The sequence below is a fragment of the Diplotaxodon limnothrissa genome, linkage group LG16 (assembly GCF_057381915.1).
Source record: "Diplotaxodon limnothrissa isolate DT_005_m linkage group LG16, D_limnothrissa_male_GT1.1, whole genome shotgun sequence".
Lineage (NCBI taxonomy): Eukaryota > Metazoa > Chordata > Actinopteri > Cichliformes > Cichlidae > Diplotaxodon > Diplotaxodon limnothrissa.
In genome coordinates this window covers 34,247,514-34,268,207 of record NC_140611.1, presented here as the reverse complement: position 1 = coordinate 34,268,207, position 20,694 = coordinate 34,247,514, and the positions used below count along the sequence as shown (strand labels likewise).

Genomic DNA, 20,694 nt, shown 5'->3' with positions numbered 1-20,694 from the left:
TTTGTCCATGAAACCATAAAGCTGCACTTTCTTTTTGCCTTATAGTCTGATTTGTCATAACTTCTCCGTTTTGTGGTAAGCTTTTCTTTGGCTGTCACTTCTTCACCCTGACCTGTCTTATTTGGCTCAGCAGAACTAAAATATATATCTGTCTGTGAAGGTTCTCAGTCATCCAGGTCATCGTAGTCAAATATAAATCCTGCTGCTTTTACACACGTACTCACATAAGCTTAGCGATTCTCTGCGCGATCAACCTCTCACAAGTTTAAGCTGCGGGAGATTTCACTTGTCATGTTTGCATAGTAAGCTAACAATTAATAAGACGATGTCAGAGGAATTGGTGCACAAATTATCATCACTCACAGATCAGTGCTGTCGCTCTCTATACACAGTTCGCGCGATTGCAAAGTGAAAGCAAAAAAACAAGCACAAATTTAAACGCGATTTCAATATGTCACATATTGACAGTGGCTCACCGATGCCAATGACATAATTACCCAGCTACATTTCTGAAAGAATGCAAAAGCATTGACATATATTTTTCCTTCCTACAATAGCCCGACGGGCAGGGCAGAGATAGATTTTGGTACCCCGACTGAAAAAAATCGCTAGCTCCAGGACGTTGGGCTAGTGATATTGCAAGCCCTGTATCTGATTGAGGAATCACTCATCTTTGGAAAAGAGAGTTTATTACAGAGAAATGTCTCTTTCCAAAATAAAAGCTATACTATCCGCTTCTTCTGGGCTATATTCTCAGCAGCATATTAAACAGCTGTCTAAATGACTCGGCTAAGGTTAGTAGCATGCTTGCTTGTTTTTTTTCTGCTTCCACTTGTCTTTGCACTAGGATGATGTCGGTGTAAATGTGCAGTCATATTCGTTGTGTTCCCACTAGTGCTTTCAGGTTAATCTCGTTGAAATGACCTTAACGCCACAACACGGCAAATCTCCGTTAACGAGCTACCACCGATCGCCCGTGCATGGGGCTAGACGGCCAACACGTTAACGAGCTAACTGCGCTAACACACTAGTTCCCACCCATGTAATTAAGCATTGCATGGCACATCCAACATACTGTTTTACTTTAGTCCATGACTGCTTACCTTCAGGGTCATACGTCACATGAAAACCAAAAATAATTCCAAACGCCAGATCTGAATGAGGGTGGGGGAGGTCCATGTTGTAAGGAGAGCTTAACTTCTGTCTCGCTAGCTTGCCCTGCGCTCTTCCTTCTGACGATGCTGTCTGTGTTGAGCGCTCAGTGAATCTGCGTTCAACTACTCCGCCTAGGCTGCACTGTCGACCCTAGGCGGAGTAGTCAAACGCAGATTCACTGAGCGCTCAACACAGACAGCATAGTCAGAAGGAAAGTTGATAAAATAAATTACAAATTTTGTATTGTTCATACATATGCGTACCGAACCGAAAGCACTGTATCGAACGGTTCAATATCGATACGAATATCGTTGCACCCCTAAAATATAAATAAATATATATATATATATATATATATATATATATATATATATATATATATATATATATATATATATATATGTATGTGTGTGTGTGTGTGTGTGTGTGTGTGTGTGTGAGAGAGTCAGGCTCAGGGAGTGCCCCTCATCCTGTTGCCCTTTTCTCTCTGACTGGACAGCTTTTTTTCAGGACTTGCTTTCTTTGGAAACCTTGAAGAACACACACCACATGCATTGGCTGCGCCCTGTCTTTACACTGCATTTTGGACTACATCCCACACAGAGCTTAGCGGCCTTAGATGTCCCTGTGTTTCAGCTAAGCTGCTGAATGATACAAAAAACTCATTTTACTTTGATGAGAAGCTATGCAGCAGCATTCCTTGGCAGCGAGATGAAACGTTAAATGCATGATCTGAAACTATCCACATTACACTAAAACGTACCGTCAAAGGACCTAATTTGCAGAGGAGGAAATGCATTCCAAAGCAACCAAAAAAACCTCATTAGTAAGACTGATGAATGCTATCTAGAACAGATAAAATAAAATACTACACCATGATTGCTTGATGCTCTAGAGTGGCCACTTACGGTCTCAAATTACATTCAATTTGAAAATAAATTCAGTTGTTGGAAACCAGGTGTTGGCACCATCAGGATATCACTCTCAGTTTGAAAAGTCAATAAAAACTGAATATATCTAATTGCTCTCCTCCAATGTCATAAAGGCTTCAGCACTATGAGTGACACAGACTGTCTGATATGACACCAAACACCTGTAAAGTGTCTTGTGCAACAGTGCCTTCTAGTGGCGATAAGCACAAACTGTAGATCTGGACACAACGATGGTGGCTCACCTGATGCAGTTGTACAGTTACGAAAAGTTACATGTGTTAAATCTGCATTTATACACATATTTCTAAATAAATGTACATTTACAGTCAGCGTTTCCCCCTACTTCCAGGTGCTAATGCAAGTTATGATCAAGTTGATGTTTGACAATAACCTAAAAAAGGCAATCGTGCTCCAGTGGTGCATCTCCTGATGTTGGTTTCCTATGTTTTCAGTAAAAATCAGCCATTATGCATACAGACATGTAAAATATACACACATCTGCATAGGATAGAAGCACATTAAGGGCCAGTAACTCCCCAATCAGTACTTTATTAATAAGAGGCCTTTCTGCATACAATAACATAACATCAAAGCAAAAAAACCTGATTCCAAATTTGTACGATGGTGCAAAACAACCTGCAATGAGTCATTTTCTGTTATTTTTTATTTTTTGTTCATAGGAGAATTGCACAGAATCGAAATACAACAAACAACAACAACATGGCACCGCTGAAAGTTAAAAACGGTAATACAGACTTATAGCCAAGCTCTCCTACTTCATCAACAACAGCACACACACACAGACACACAGCTGTGCCTCTCTCATGCTCCATGCTCCTTCATCTGCAGCGTTCACATAGCCACGTCCCAGAAATGTAAACACATTGCTGAGGAGGCAGGGCCTGTGTGCATCCAAGGTTGGGGTTAAGGTTGGAGTGTGTATGCTTGTTCTCAGTTCCTCCCCCTTTGGGGTTAGGCCCTAACATGCCAGGGATCCCTGAGGACCCGGGGTAAAACAGAGCGGCCGGTCCTTGCTGTGGGAAAAACCCTTGAGCCGGCCGTGACCCTAAACCACCCCTGACATCGCTCTGTTTCCTCACCCCCCGCCTGTCCCTGCTCCTACTGATACGGACCTGGCCGCTCGCTCCGTTATGTAACCACAAGCCTTTTCTAACATGTGCGAGAGGGGGGGGGAGTATGCAAAAGCATCCGCCAACTATTTTTACTTCTAACGTGTATGTGCAATGAGAGTCTAATAAGTCACGCTGTCATGGACACAAACAAAGACACACCTATTAAACAAGCTGCTTCTTCTTTTGTGCTCTAGTACGTGCTAGTACGGTAAGAGCGCAAAAATTCCATAAAAACAATGATATGTTTCTTTGGTAAGCATGTCTCATGAGGATTCAAATGTTGTAGTACATATGGTTTTTATTTATTTTCCAAAAAAATATGAAGGATTTGGTTTAGACAGCAAATTACAGAAATTATAAAATTAAAATGTGAAAACGATGTTTAATAAGTCTTTCATAGTGATGTGTTATCAACTGAACCTACGACTCTGCTCTGCTTTACTAAGATTTATAGCAACTCTGAGCTCATTGTTTAGCTGTACTATTTTGGTTCAGTCATCGCTCTCATAGCGTCATTTTCAGCTACAGGAGGCAGCTGTGTTCAGCAGAAAGAAAGCTCTTATAAACCATATTTATATTATGTTAAGTTATACAAAAAAAGGAGACTGAGACAGAAGCAAGGTGGTGACGAACAGAGGAAGAATTAACAGCTGAAAGCCAGATGTGTCCCTCTGGAGGTGCTTGAGGTTGCAGCGGATTTCCAGATCATCATGTTGCTCTGTCACTGGTGGATAAACAATATATATTTAATGCAAAGCAGGCTTTTACCTTCTGAGGTACCAGTCATAAAAGCTTAGAGACCAATTGGTGACCTCTGGTTGCTAGGGAAAAATGTGTATTCCCCAAGTGATTGGCAAGTGGGCACAAAGAGGGTGCAAACTGCAACTGTTGGAATCAGTTCCCTAACCAATTAGCAATCGGAATACACATTCTTCTCTAACTGCATGTAGTTGCAAGGGGGTTGCAGACCAGTTTGTGGCCCTGTGTGATTGTGGTGTTTTTCACAGTAATTTTTATGTGAAAAAAATCAAACTTCTTTTATTATTTCAACAGAAATTGCTGCTGTATAAAAGACATGAGGTCCAGGTCAAAGACACGATGTTGGTTAGAAGCATCACTCCCAGATAGGTCTGTTTTTAGGTAAAGTGAGCAAACTTTATAACCAGATTTTATCTGATTTAGTTTTTACATCCCGTTGATCACTGAAATTTAAGTTAATTTATACATTCTTCAAAGTAGCTGCCCAAATAAGTGTCCACAATATGCTTACCTAGAATGTTTCTTTGATAATTGAATAATAGATAATAGAATGATAGTAGAATGTTATCATGCTAATACAGCTTATTCTGATATTTAGGCATTTTGTTACAACTCCACTTACTGAAAAGATTAAAACATCACTAGGAAAAAAGTTGTGTTCTCACCAAATTATTTATTACTCAACATGTGAGGGAACAAGATGTAGGCGTGGCTAAAAACAGATTGTTAAGACTATGGTCAGGGGAAAAGGAAACCAATGCTGACTGCTTGTAAAGAGAAGCTAACTGTGGCAGTCTTATTGTGTTAACACAAATCACCCAACCAGACTCCCTACTAAGTATGGCATTGTCTGTGTAAAACTATTGAGGGATAACTGTCAGGATTTTTCAAGTAAAGATGGTCTATTTTGGTTTTAGCCATCAAACATGCTGATTTCCTTCGGGATTAATAAAGAATTCTGATTCTGATTCTGATTATTAATAGCAACAAAACTAAAGCAGTCATAAAAAAACCATAGATTTTCTGAAGGATATATTGGCATCTTATACCTTGCAGTTACTGAGTGACCATAATCTAAACTGACAGTCTTCATACTGTGTTTTCCAACACTGGTAAAAATAAATAACTGCTTAGCGTGCAAAAAAAGTCCATTCTGGTAATCAGGTCAGAGTGAACAGAACTGGAAATACTTGGACTGCAGCTACTAAGTTTGTGGGATGACTTCATAAAACTGCAATTTATAAGCCACTGTTCAATTGTAATTCACCATTGTAAACCAAAAGGCTCAGTTATTTTCAGTGTATCAGTTACAAGTATACTGGTATATACTTTTGGTGCATTATACATTTTGCTTTGCAATTTGATGCAAAGCAACCAAACTTGTATGAGCTTTAAAATGTTATATGTTCACAAAAAAGAACTGAATCTCTAGAACATGCACACTGCATTTGGATTGGAATTCTATGGAACTGGATAGAAAAAGCATGAAAGTTACTTTCTCCTAGTTGTTTAACAACCATCTCCTTAGGGAATTCACTCTGAGCAGTATGTAACTAATTCTTCTTACTGTCTAAACCAAAGTGCCGGAAGAGGAAAAACTTGACCATGATGTCCTATCTTTCACACAGCATCTTTATGTAATATCCACTTCAAACACCAATGCATTATGCTTTAGTTGGCTCTCAGTCCAATGTTAAACATGCCTATTTTATGTTTTAGTTCCTGCTTTCCCAGGGCTCTGCGAACATTCTGTAATTTGTAACCGGATCCCTGGTTGCTGCTTGTATACACAGCGTAACACAGGGCACATCGGGGAAATATGTGTGGTTCTAAACACAGCACTAATTGGACCACATCTACACCATCTTTGCCCTGCAGTTACTCATTACTCAGCGATGTCCTGGCCCTGTTCCCTGACTACACAAGACCTATATTAAAAAAAATGGTGGATGACGTAGGTGTTAGTGGTTTATGGTTCTCTGAGTGTGTGCATATCTTTACTTGCGAGAACAAATGTGCAGCCTATCTCACCGGTGAGAACACCTAACATCTCCACGACAGCCCACGTACCCTCATCTAAGGGCTGTGCAAAATAAAACTGATTCCTGGCAACATGAGCTCAACATGAGGGAATATCTGAGGAATGCTCCCAGCATGTTCTACGGCACACTGTGCACCCCTCAGTTGCTGTCATCTTCAACAGTTGAAGGTATCTGAAACGCACATCATCACTTACAGTAAATGTTGGCATTACCTTCCAGCCGTGGGCTGAATCATTTCAAATTCACTCCAGAGGTAGTCACCAGTATATTGCTACAACGTACTAAAATCACTAAGCACCAATTTCACAGTATCATTGACTTAATGCTGGTGCTGTTAAGTTTTATTCATATCTACTAAATTATTACTCTAACCGTTCATCTGGCTTTATCATCCACAGTTTGATTGAGACCAGAATAAAAATAAGTACATTTAAAAGCTGCATCTATCCAGCTTAGTTCACACAGTGCCCTGCACACTGGACTAGCTTTGTGCTGTGCCCTTAAACCAGTTGCTATGGAGACAGATTTACCTTAAGCAATGAGAAAAGTCGCTTCTCTTAACACTTAAATAATGGTGATAAGTCTGCACTCTTTTTTTAATGATATTTGATTAAATCAAAAGCACCACCAGTATCAAGAACAAACTTTTACTCCCAGCTGTTGTGATAACAGGTCCTTCAAAAGGGATCAGTTATGCTGATTTTCAGTACAGCTCCCTACTTTTATTCTTGGTATCTCCTAGAGTAGGTCTGCGTCATTTAAAGTTCAAAATAATCATTTTTCCATCTTATACTGGGCCTTTATAGGGCCCTCGGATTCGCAGAATTGCCATAAACCTGCAGTCTATTAAATGACCACCAGGGGGCAATAGCTGTAGTTGCGAAATGACTTCGCTCCTGTAGAATATGGTGAAAATAGCCCTCGGCCCTGACCTTTGTAGACATTATCCTGATAATTTTTTTAAGGCTCAGTCACTACTTTGGGGTCACATTCAACAAACGATTACGTTCATTTTGCGAATTATTGCCATTATTAGAGTCTGAAAGGAGAATTATACAGGATGTGATGGTTGTTAGCCAATGAACATGCGGTTTGACTGTCAGCTGACCCCTTCACTCATTATATCCAATTTCAAAACACCAACCTGATTACGAGAAATCGGTCAGCTTAAGACTTTATGCAAGAAGTTCACAAACCAGTACATGACATCAGGGTAGCTACATCGCACATCTTTTATACTGTTTAAAACCAACCGGTTTTAGGTCCTCACACTTAAAGGCCACCCTGACATTCAGTGAAGTTTCTTCTGACTGGCCATTCCCCCTCAAAAAAGGTTTGAACAGCAGGACAATAGGGCCTCTGCATACCTAGTAAGGGCATTATGGATAGGCACTCTTGTTGACAGCCAGGATCCAAGAATAGAAAAAAAAAAAAAAAGACTTGAAATTGAGTTTTTATACATAATAAACTCCACTTCAAATGCTCTGAAAAAAAGGCTTCGAACATCTGCAATTTCAACTCCACCTGCTGAGGAAGATCAAAGATTTCAAAAGCTCCCGCAGAACCTACTAAACACCTCATTGCAGTCATGATGATGTGGTTTAATGAAAAGCCAAAAACAAGATGCATTTGCTGTGAACCAATTTTGTTGCTTCCAAATTTTACTTTATTTTGGACATGTAAGGAATAAAAATGAAAAAAAAAAATCCAAATTCAAATAAAATAGTAAACTCATTAAGCACTGCTTATTTTCAACTGTAGCCGAGTAGCAGCTGCATGAGATTCATTACATAAGGAGCGCGATCATCTGGTAATAAAGTTGAATTTCTTCCAGTTGTAGCTCGTCAATCTTACTGGAATGTCTGGATTAAAAAAAACCAAAAACCTTTCTATTTTTTTTTCAGCATTTTTCTCCAACTGAGTTAATATATGGTCAATCAGAGTGTACCTGATGCAGGGCAGTAAATCACGTTGCCTTTGGCTGTGAGCAAAGGAATTCACCAAACAAGGGCTGAGGAGAGCTGACTGAGAGCACACCTCAGGCCTCGCAGGCATGCACACTCTCACGTCCACACACACACACCATCCAGTTTCCTGTCACACACCAGAGAGGTGACGCACAAACACAATAACTTACTCATTTCTGTAATACATACTGCACTTTAAAAACCAAACACAGCAAAGCTTACCAACAAAAATTAACACCACAAGTCTTTGGAAAACTTCAGGTGCATAAAAGCAGGTGTCCACCATTGTGTTTATTTTTCATGCTTCCTATTTCCTCTTCAGTATCTGCAGTTGTATTTTTAGAAAATCAAAAAAAAAGTGCCATTGTTTGTGTTGAAATCCATTGTTTCCCTCAGCTTTAACACTTCTGTGTTTCTTCCTCTCTCCTCAGCAGTACAGTAAAGACACGTCAACCAGTGTTTTACACCTCAGCCCGTCCGTGTTTATGGAGGCAATCAGCACCTTTAATGCAGGCATAAAAGCCTCAAGGGAGACGCCTTTTGGCAAGCTCAAGAGATAGACTGTCGAGATTTGCCCTGCAGTTACTGTTTGCCTCTGCTTTCTTCAGCAATACACAACCAATTAAGATATTATAATATTTTTTTAATCTGTATTTCAATATTACTAACAAAGTGTCCTCCACACTGCTTGAAAAATGTGGGTATGAAAAACATCATGAATGATAATGAATACAGTGTCTGTTACACAACTGTACAAATGCATTAAAAAAAGGTATATTTTTAAAATTTTTCAATATTATTTATATGTGTATTTTTGACATGACACACATATGTCTAGCGGATAAATTGTTTTTTCTTCCTTACCATTGACTATTAAAATACTACTATACAACTAATAAACTACTTAAAACTCTGGATAAACACCTAAATTGGTGAAACTTGAACCTAGTCCATGTGATGGCTGCAGGAGTGCGTCAGATGAAAAAGGTGGAGGGAAAACTGATAGAGGCCAACAGATAGCGGTGAAGTCTATTTTTGTGGTAAAATCTTGCCCTCTGCATCCCAAAGGTGTTTCAGAAAGCAATGAACTCAAACACATGCCTTTAACAATGCCCAGAGAGCTTAGCCTCATGCCTCTGCACATCTCAAACAGATGTCTTCATGGAGAAGGCATCTAGTGCCAAGGCAACTGCAAGGATAATAACATGTTCTTTCTTAATTACTGCTGCTTTTAAAAACAAAATAAGACAATTTCAAGAAATATTTTCTGTGTGAGCACAGAAAAGTGCAGGGGATATTTGCTTTGGTTTGTCAAGCGCCCAAAACCATTTAAACACACAACATTCGATGAAGCGAGCAAGCGAATCATATCCAAGTCTAACACAGCCTCGTATGTCAATACCATATAAGGCAACCGAGCAAGCGAATATTTTATGGCTCTTGCAGAATCTTTTCATACCCAGAATACGTCCCAATTTGCTCTGTGTTATTTCAAAGACCAAAAGTCGTCATCATGATATAGCAGATTCAATAGCACAGCTTTTTATTTACCTTTCTTATCCAGAAGATTTTTTTAAACTTTTATTCCAAAAGCTATAACCTTTATAACCTTATCAGAACAGAAAATGAGCTGCCAAACAACGGTTAAGTCGAGCAATGTCAGGTTTATTTATATAGCCCCAAATCACAAGTTTGTCTCTGGGGGCCTCCAGATAATGGACCATTATCTGCTATAGTGACTGCAGTGTTAGTGTAGCTGATAGAGCATGTTACTTTCCAACCTTATTTGCAACAATTCTGCACCAAGACGGACACTGTAATAAGTACAGCATGGAAGCAATTACTAACACAAAAAAGAAAAAAGAAAAGAAAGACTGTTGCTTACCAACTCATAGTTTGTTGCTGGAACACAAGATGAGGACACCTGAAAACAGAAAGACAAGCAGTGAGTTATGTGGATGCTAATTTGGAGTTAGAGAAACACTGTAAACAACAAGCACACTGGCAGCTATATTTAGATTACAATTTATGGCTTCATATTTTCGACATGAACCCCAGATGCTTTAAGTTAGCACCCATGTGTTTCTCCATCTCCACTGTAGAATATACAACAAGCAAAGGACAAGCTTCTACAGAATTAGAGCTACCAGAAAGAGAAAAGGAAGAATCCCCTTCGGAAACAAACTAATGTAAAATAATATCTAAAAGTCGCCTCTGCTTTACTGTTTTAACTCCGTTCAGCTCACTGTTTTGGCTTTATGGCAACTTTTGTGCATGATGTTGAATTGAAAAAAGTATTTTTGTGACCCCCAAATGGCCAAAAAACAATGGATGCATCTTTAAATAAGGCTGATAATTCAAGAACTGTATGGACAGTGTTTAGCAGGTGCTGATTCGGAGCTACTGAGTTTAAAGACAAGGTAACGACAGACTGTTGTTGTACATGTTCACGTCCGACCCCTCGTACCGTAAGACCTTATTAAATTAAACAGAAGAACAAAGCGGTGGGACCGCTCCAACAGAACTCATGATCTGTCAAGTGCTCGGACTAATCCGATTACCATCCAACAGTTTCCATAATCATTCTGTGAGCTCAGCGTGAGGGCATGAGGCTGATAAACAGGAAGAGTATAATGATAATGGCTTCTAGCAGAAGATTCGAATGATGTGCGCCTAGAAAAAGATGCCCGCTTGATGAGCATGAATGCAAACAGGATGTCATGCCAGTCTTCTCATCCTTGGTTAGTGTTTCGTATCATTCTTCTGACATTTCTCATTTGGATTTTCACCAGTTAGTACCTTCATCTCATACATAACCGACTGACCGGTGATAGCACGGGGCAGCTTTATGATTCTAGAGTGCCTTTGTCATTGCTCTTTTCCTATATTCGAATTTCATTGCTATGCTCCGTCCGTTTTAGCTTTGAACGATTAGGCCTCGAGGTTATCACTGCTGTTAACCTCTAAGAGCACCTTTCATCTTTGCTACCGCTCCACCTCTCTCCTTATCCGAGACTAAACGAGTCATTGCTTGAAGACTGGATTTCTGCGATGTCGGGGTCTGCTTTGTGTTACTGTAGCACATTCTTCCTCTGCCCGCAATAATAAAATAAAAAACAGCCTTTGAAAAAGTGCGGTCTCATTAGGCCTTTCATGCAGCTTAGCGCAGTGTTGTTGGGCGGATATTGGCCAAAGAATTGCTCGCGTCATGTATCGCAGACTTCGCTTCACTGTTTTTGACCCTTCAAACTATGTGTAAATGTTGGCAGGTTCAGTGCCAGAGTTTGTGCGATTGATGAAGTCTCACTATGATTTAGTGGTTATGAAAATCCCAGCTGGAGCTCAACCACCGCTGGATTTTCTTGCTTATTGTTGGGCTGTATACTCATATGGATATGGATACAAAATAATCAAATATTTATTAGATCGGGTGACCGGATTCATTGGCCAATTTCCAGTCCCAGCCTTAACAATTTGAATTAAAAAGACCCAAATTAGCTAGCACTATGTACTTGTATAAACAACCCACTGTACTTTTGAAACAAAGTATGTTTTACTATCTGCCAGTTCTCAAAACCAAACTTAAAAGGGTCACTGGATAACTGCCACTGGGATGTTGGACGGCTGATTAGATTCACAAGGTTGAGGATGTGTGAGTCACCTTGGGTCATTACAGTCTCTTTTATAGCTGTTACCCCATCTGGAATACAGGAATGTTAACTCTAAACAGGAAATGACCTTAATCAGATTACATGATTTTAGTCCCTTTAGCAATGGAAGCAGCTGATATGCAAAAAGACAGTGCCTAAATTTAAGACAGGCTCCAACACAGTGGCTGTTACTACTTCAATGGAACCCTTCCATGAATGCTTGTTAGTTGTGAAATGCAATATCTCGACCGAGATACAGTCTGTTCCAATTAGGTAAAACATGAGGTAAGAGCAACACTTTTTTCACTGATTTCATGCTGTCTGTCACAGTCACCACCGTCCTAATATATTACCCGCTAGAATGGATTATGTCTGTTTTAACCTCCTAAGACCCGAACTCTTCCACGGCATGCATTTTTAATTTCTCTCTGATATTTGGGCTGATTGGGACCTGATGAACGTAAAACTATAGAACTACCAGATTTTTTTTTTTACCTAATTTTTGTTTCTAAGAAAAACGAGAGCCACATATTAGGATATTCGTTTAAAATTTCGATAGAACAGTAGCGGTATAATGTCCTCGTAAGTGGATATCAGGCCCTTGTAGAGCAAAATTGAGAATTTTGGTCTAAATAACCCAAAATGTGTTGTCCACATATGTGGACGCCAGGTCCTAGGAGGTTAGAGAATTTTGTCTTACATGGTGAAGTGTGCCTGGAGATGACAGGATACAGTATTTACGTCTGCCTTAAATCAACCTCAGTTACAAGTTATTCTAGCCCTCCCATCCTTATCACTCGCGCTCAACAGCACACCGTTCTTCTCTCCCTGTTCCTTCGGGGGCCCAGGCTCCTTGGGCCTGGTCAGTGTTCTCACCTGACGCTGTCCCTGCCCCTGCCCCATGCTGTTGACAGCTCATCCACCTGCAGTCAGTCATCACCCAGAGTGTTCACATGCACGGAATTTCAAGTGATCAAGTTTTTGCAATATCTAGTCTGCATACTTGAACAAGAGCATGCTTTTATCTTGACTGTAAACCATGTTTAGGCCCTTTCATTATCTGTTATAAGCTCAGAAAGATAGCTAAAGTAATACCAAACAGAACAGTGTGTTTAAAACATCCATGCTTCATTTCATCCTACCATTTCTTTAAAGTTAATTTGCAATAAAAGCCTATATGCTACGCTCGACGGCCCATAGCTGCACACACAGGTGTTTTCACTTATATTGTCTAATCTTCTCAGGGCTGTGTGGGCATGTGCAGACAGTGATTGATTGACATCTTTCTTACTCTGCTGTTACTTCTCGTGTGCCTGTGGGGGTAAACGTGTCTATTAGTGCATGGAGTTTCAGTGACCTTATGTTATTCCCACCAGAGCTCTGCTCAACTTCTACTAAAGTAATAAGAAAATGCAATAGACAGAGAGGCAGTTCTGCGAAAAACTAAAACTAAAAAATTAAAAAAAGCTAAAAAACTAAACTAAACTTGCTTCCTCCACAAGAGCAAGTAGCAGCCAGTTGCTCCTATTCAAACGCACCTGAGTAACTGATCATCAGCAAGCGTTAGCAACTCTATGAAGGCAGGAGTTTTGGCAGTTTGCTGATCCGGGGCATGCAGGCATACAATGCCACAATAATCCCAGGAGTGGACATTCAAACAAATTCACCCCAAGGTCAGCTCGAGCTTTGTGCCAGGTAAGAAACCGTAACAAGCCAAGAGCTCAGTTAGCATTTTAAATACTAAAGTTTATGGACTGATGCATGGCTTAGGTTTGCAAAGTTGCATGTAAAGAACATATTAGGACAAACACATCATACCAAATGTCAGCACAATGAAGGAAGGGTGATGATTTTGGCTTATTTTGAAGCCAGAATACCTGGGTGCTTTGTAGTTATTGAATTGATACTGCTGTGTATACCAAAGTACTCTTAAGTATTCTAGAGTCAAATGTGAAGCCTTCTGTCTGACAGCTAAAGCTTAGCTCAAACTGGGTCATGCAGCAGGATAAGCACACTAGCAAATTAAGAAAATAAGAAAGTAAGTAAAACACAAGGGGGGGAAAGATATTAACAGAGAGGAGAACATTAGTGCTGATATGTGACTTAAAGGTTGTACTGTTCTGTCAGGAAGGAGCAGAAATAGCCATGAAGGGTCTTGTTTGGTGAGCCCCAAAACAATGAACACTACTTTGACTGGGCTACAATTCATTTGAAGAATCAGCCATCAGATAAACAGTTATTAGATCCGATGCACTGTACAGAATAAGTGGAAATGTAATCGTTAAATGCGTCATTTCGAAGACAGCGGCCAAAATGGCAGAACAGAACATAAAGAGCAAGTTCATGAAGGCGCCAAAACATTTATTTAGTTATTGCAACTCAGTTGTCATGACCAATAAAATTCATTCATTTTATTTGCAATTAAATTATGTTTGATGCAATATCAATGACAAATTAGCGAATGGCGCCACTGTAATGTAACCGCTGATTAGAAGTTCAGATTGAGACTGTAGGTAGTCTGCCCACATTAGAATAGCTCACATTCTCCCTCGTGCTATGTAGCTGCTTCACTGGGACTTGGTGCCATTGTACTGTTGCAGTCAGAGTCAGGGTCCACCAGAAACCACAGCAAATATTTATCTAAAAGCAGGTGAGCACTTAGCAATGGGATAGCCGCAGGTCAAACAGCAGGAAACCACTGAATGAAACAAATATTTCCAACACGAGAAGTCTGCATGGGCAAAACTAAAAGTGCATTAATTTACTTTTCAATAGAAGCGTGAGCATTAAAACGTTTCAGGATAGTCGTCAGTCGAGTCCGCCATGTTGGTCCAGAATTAAATATCTAAAGAACTTTGGTACCTAGACATTAAACTCTTATTTTGGTCCTCTCCTCATTTTTCCTGTCAAAATACTGCACGTGTTTTGAATTACAGATACATATATTTATGTAAATGCTGCAATGATCATTGCCATCTATGGAAATACTGCTCTAATATCAAATCTATGTGGCTTTCATATTGCATGGGGGAACCATGGCTCCTAATGCATACATGCCAATGCAGGCAGAGAACTGCACACAATCAAATTAATCACAAGTTACTGATGTTTCAACATACTTTAAAGCAGGTTTGTTACTTTAAAAATCTCAAAACTGTATTTATGATACAGAATACTCTTTAGTTAAAAACTAAGGAAGCATGATTTTCACACCTAAATTCTTATCTTCTATTAAAAGCAGCAATGACAGTTCTAGACAAACAGTTTCAAGACAAACGTTTGCTATACCCTCTGCACCTTCAGCTGTCTTTTGATACAACATATATCCTCTTTATTGCATGAGGATGTAACCATCAGTAACATTGTGTCTGTCCATTACCAGCTATTTCATTTTGTACAAATGGACAAGTTTGTGTGTTTTTCCATCTGACCACATGCATTTTTAGAGAAAAACAAGTTGGGACCCGCACTCAAAAAAAAAAAAAAAAAAAAAAAAAAAATATATATATATATATATATAAACATAGAATATTTCAGCATCTATTGGAAGAAAAGCCAGAAGTAGCCACAGCTGCTGTGTCAACCTCAGCTGTACATTGTAGATTTCATGCTTTAAGAAGTCAGATTTCTGTAAGTGTATCCAAACACCCCCATGGAAAATGAAAGGATATTTTACACTACTGCAAAATAAGCTCAGATTACAGCACTAGCCTCAGTACTATAGACCCACACATAAGGTATATTGTTGACCAGAATCAAACGTGCAAACAGCCCATAAAACGAAATGCAATGGGTCCAGTGTAACCATGGCTTCTGAATAATGTCTGAATTTAGATGAAAACCTACACAAAGCCTTTGTCCGGGCTCTGCGGTGCGAGAGGAGGAAGCCTGGTGAGAGTGTGTGTTGATGCTATCGGCAGTATTCAAATGAGTGTAATATAATAAAGGATAATTGTGTTGTTGCATTCCATACATGCTTCTGTTAACTGCATTAAACAAGGGCCCATTTCCTGCAGACAAAAGTCCATGTCAGATATCCCTGGCTCGTATGACGGCGTTCACATGCAGTAAGCTTCCTGCTAGCCGCTGACACACTCCAGAAACTGACACGATATGTAACCGATGTCATTCTCCCAGATCTGAATATGTTAATGACCCCACCAACGACACCACCAACGAACCCACCGGCGCGGCACGGAGAAAAAATGAATCGATTCATTATTTGGGTAAACAAATACCGCTATGCCTATTTCTACAAATCTCAACCTTCACGGAAGAAAATCAAACACAGAGATGGACATTCCAGCTTTACTTCAAGCAGCAAACCGATTTCCATGCAGGTTAGCTCACTCTCCACCGTGGAAAAGAGCGTGGGAGGGCATGCGCTAGAAAACTTTCTCCAGCTCTCTTCACTGGCATATAAACACACGGCTTCCCTGTGTGCTTTTATGTTTATCCAGATCTTTGCATCTGGCACGTCCCGGCCGAAATATTCACTGTGCAAATTCAATTTGCGAGGCGTAACGAGTAACAGAAGGCTTTTCTGTGTCCGTGCTGGTCGAGTGTGCCAGAGTGCGGCTTCGTATGGACTTATTGGGATATTATCAAAGCACAAAGGAATGATGGGAGAGCTTTGGTCCAAGCAACTATGCCCTCTTCACTTTGCTTTTTTCTCCTTCTTGATCCATATTCATTATTTTATTAGAATTCTGATGCATCTATGCGGGCTGAATAGGAATTCCTTCTTTGCCCGATGTATTTTTCTTTTTTCCTAATGTACACTTCTGCTGCTTTACATCCACATATTTTTCTTTCTTGTCTGTCTCAGTCTGTGTGAAAGTTATGGCCTCTTTGTTTCCCTCAAGGGAAAGTTGTGGAAAATCTCAGATTTATTGGCAGATTGGACTGCAGGACGTGTACACGACTGAGCCGCTGTCTCCAAACACTGGTCCTCATCTCGGCGCTGCTGATTTATGTGTCACAGAATGAGAAGCACTTCAGGAATGAAGAGGCATGTACGCACGGTTGTGTCTGTTTTTCTTTTGTCAGCATATTTAAGTACACGTCTGGGATTATTATACTGTACTATACAGTATTTGGGTGTATACAGTATAGTATCTTATAGCAAAAACAATTAGGACATCAATTAATTATTCACCACATTGGGGACTTTTGCACAAAAAAATCCATCTTTTCTAGAAAGGTTTTTTATCATCCGTCTTTGTATTACTATAAAAGCGTCTGGACTTCTTTAATTTGCTTGAAGACGTTTCACCTCTCATCCGAGACGCTTCGTCAGTTCTAGGGTCAAATGGTGAAGAGTCCCAGATTTAAGCCCTGTGGGAGTGTTCTCCCAAGAGGGACAATGGACCTCCTAATGAACCTCTACCTAATCACTGAAGAACTGAAGAAACATCTCAGATGAGAGGTGAAACGTCTTCAAGCAACTTAAAGAAGTCCAGACGCTTCTTTCCAAGCTTCTTAGACTACAGTGGTTCCCAAACTTTTTTTGCTAGGCCCCCCTTTGTTTTACAAGAAAAATGTAACCCTAACCCACGTCCTCCAACCACACACACCCATATTTTGCTCCATTGCGGCTTATTTCACACCTCAGACATTTAGTAAACAATTAAGCAAATACAAGTAATCTGCAATAAATTACAGTTAGTAAGAAAATAAACTACTAACTCTGCGTCCACACCTACACGGGTATTTTTGAAGACGCAGCTGTTTCGTCCACACGTAAACTGCGTTTCAAATCACTGAACACGGAGATTTTTTAAAACTCCTTTTTTACGTTTACGTGTTGACGAGGAATACAGAGTTCTTCACGCAACGTCAAAAGGTATGTGCCTTTTTTCACGTCACGCTGTGCGCCACGTTATTGTTTACATGAGATGAATTGAAAAATGGCAGATAGTCAGATTAACAGTATTTTGTCTCCATCTTCAGGTTTTACACGCTTACACATACACATGCAGTTATTGTCCCTCTATTTAGAAAGGCAGAGGCGTCACGGTGTGATTATTTTACATGTAGTTGTTTTTTTCCTGTGTAATAATATTCAACATTGCTAACAATGAAGTTGGTTTGGAAACATATTCAGCTATGGTTCATCTCCTGCTTTGCGTTTGTGGAGGCGCCCCGTGCTAGCAGTGTCCAAGCGTTGTTTTTTTTTCCCTTCTCATACCGCGCCCCCCCTAGGGGGCGGGCCCCACACTTTGGGAAGGTCTGGACTACGATGACCTGGATGACTGAGAACCTTCACAGACAGTCTAAAGCCCTGTTTGCATGGGGCTAGTACAGGGGTGGGCAATCTCAGTCCACGAGGGCTGGTGTCCCTGCAGGTTTTTTGATGTGTCCTCGAACCAACACAGCAGATTTAAATGGCTAAATTAGCTCCTCAACATGTCCTGAAGTTCTCCAGAGGCCTGGTAACGAACTAATCATGTGATTCAGGTGTGTTGACCCAAGGTGAGATCTAAAACCTGCAGGACACCGGCCCTCGTGGACTGAGATTGCCCATCCCTGGGCTAGTATTACTCTGGATCACTCATGATTTGCAATAATTGCAGAGGTGTGAATCAACCATGTCCATAATTTCCAATATAAAAACATTCCACCACAAATTACCCACCTCATTTTACAATTAAGAGGTTATGCAACCATTTTAAAATTGCATGTGCAATTGCCGCCTCAGGAATTTCAGCTTTGTATTTCTTTCTTTTTGCAAACCTTTTTGTGTACTGGCAATTAGAAATAGATGTTTGGACTGCATTGTTAGTGGTAATTCTGAGAGGCTCGTGTCCAACCCTAACCCTTCAGAAATAGTGAGACGCAAAACATGTGCGACAGCATTCGGTAAAAAACACGTTGCTGGCTTGAGTTAGTTTGTGTCAGTCTATTAAGATTAACTTTGGGTCTGTAGGTGTCAACCACACATCTCATCTCAGTTCTGATCCTCTATGTGTGCACTATAAAAGAAAGCCACAGCTAAGTCCATCACACTACCTAGCAAAGATTAGCTAACGCTAACTTTATTCACTGCCACAGTGATGATAAAGAGATACAGATAGATGTCAAAAGATTTTTGAAACGAAAAACCATCATAATGAGCACACAGTTTGTTTCTTTGCCTGTGTAGGAGCAAATTGAACCCCGGAGGGATCAGACAGCCTTTGCATGTCCCTGCCATGCTTCTTCTCCACGGCTGCAGCTCAAAGTGGCCTTCAGCCTGCTCATTCTCACCCCTGTCTTTGTTGGACGGGGCTGACAGCGTGGTGAGGGGAGAAGCTGCGGCTTGTTTCTTTTGTTCTAAAGTTACAGCGGGGGTCACGTTCCCTTCCCAGGGTCCTTCAGCTAAGAGCTGGTATTTACCAGCACGCTGATTTACACATTTAGCATGGCTCTCACTTTCTGGCACCAGGCCAAGCGGCTGAGGACGAGAAGAGGGGGTTAAGAAGAAGGCAGCCATGAAGAATCAGGGTTCAGAGGGTGGTTTATGTCCTCTGGTGAGTTGGCAAGCTTGCCATCTTCTGTGCCATTTTTCCTTTGACATTTTGGGCATTGTGCTTGTGTTTGCTCCCTCACCCACAGTCAGATGCAAAGATCAATACCAATTTCACTGCTGTGCTTACAGTATGGATAAACCTTTGCAAGGCATTTTGCCAAGCTTTGCTGAAAGACAGCGAGCAGAGAGAAACTTCAGCTTCTGTCAGAAGTCTTTCAGCATCTCCCCATTTTATATCTCAGTGACACATGTTCACATGAAGACATTTTTCCACATGTCGTCATTTGACATCTGCTCACTTGCAGGAGATGTTACTGTAGGAACGGCCCTTAAAACACGCAAACAAATGGAACAAGCCAGAACAGACAGAAATAATGGGTCAAAGTCATAAAAGCAGAAATGAATGCTTAATACAGAATAACAATTTTTGTCTCATAAACATTTGGTAATAAAACCTTTAATTTCTTTGATTCATGTCTCAGTCTTTATGATGACATATGTTTGCATCCTGGAATATGATTTGATTACAAAAGACTTGCATTCAGAGTTGAGGTGAACACAGAGCAGGAATGTTAAAACACTTTTAATGTGTCAAACTCTGCACATGCATTTTTCTGCAACAGTAAATATCAAATATGCTCAAAGAAGCAGTTCACAAACATTTTAAGCATAGCTGGACTTTTGAAACTAAGGCATTCCCATCCCAGAGTGTCACATACTGCCATTTTGTGGCATCTTCTGGCGTCGGTGGTTTGACACACCTAGCATATTGGACGCCACAGAACGAGGACGTGTAGATGGAGGTGGTGTAAGTCACGAGTCAAGGACTGGGGTTAGTGTTGTGTTTGGAAGCTCATATTTTCTCATATTCTTCTGATTCTTTTCACTGGCTGCTTTGTTAATAGCAAATTAGTTTATCAGAACGAGTGACAAACTTACAAAATCAGCAAGAACGAGCAGCTAGACTCAAAGTCTCAGTCAGTTATCAAGTGCTGCTCTAGTGCTTGTCCACATCATCCCTTGGCATCTGCGTGTTCCTAAACATGAAACTAAATGACTGGTTGAGCTTCACGCATGACTGGGCCACTGAAGAAATGTTGAAGCCAGCTCAGCTTTGACTTGTGCACAAATCAGTGGTGTGAACAGAGAACCATAAGGCACTTGGTGCTTTACGTTTAAATGCTGTGGGTGAGCATTTAAACGTAAAGCTAAGTGTCCAAATGCAACAACTAAAGAGTATGACAAGCATTTCTCCGTTAAACTCAGTGAATCATGCCAAAGGAGACCTTTCTAGTATCCATGAGATCTTTTGACACCCTGGGAATGAGACCCTCCATATTTTTATTACTAGTTTAGAGTAGCAGTAGCTCTGCATGATTCACAGTTTAAAATAATCTTTATTTATCTTACACTGAGCTTTGGTGGAGCCACTCAAATCATCCTTTGCTCCCTTTAAGATAACTTTCTCCTGATTGGCTGCCCCCCACCTGATGTTGAGCTTTAAACAGCAAGTGGGCGGAGCTTCTATGTTCACAGCCAGAGCAAT

The 20,694-nt window shown here is 40.4% G+C and overlaps 1 protein-coding gene across 13 annotated transcripts in view; it reads right to left on the bottom strand.

The window, feature by feature from the left end:
- tns1b (tensin 1b) overlaps positions 1 to 20,694 on the bottom strand; it is a 197,763-nt gene that overhangs the window by 79,848 nt on the left and 97,221 nt on the right. For all 13 annotated transcript variants that reach the window (XM_085374835.1, XM_085374837.1, XM_085374838.1 and 10 more), the window contains one exon: positions 9,874 to 9,912. In XM_085374835.1, coding sequence (XP_085230961.1) covers positions 9,874 to 9,912 — 39 coding nt within the window. The remainder of the gene's footprint in view (positions 1 to 9,873; positions 9,913 to 20,694) is intronic.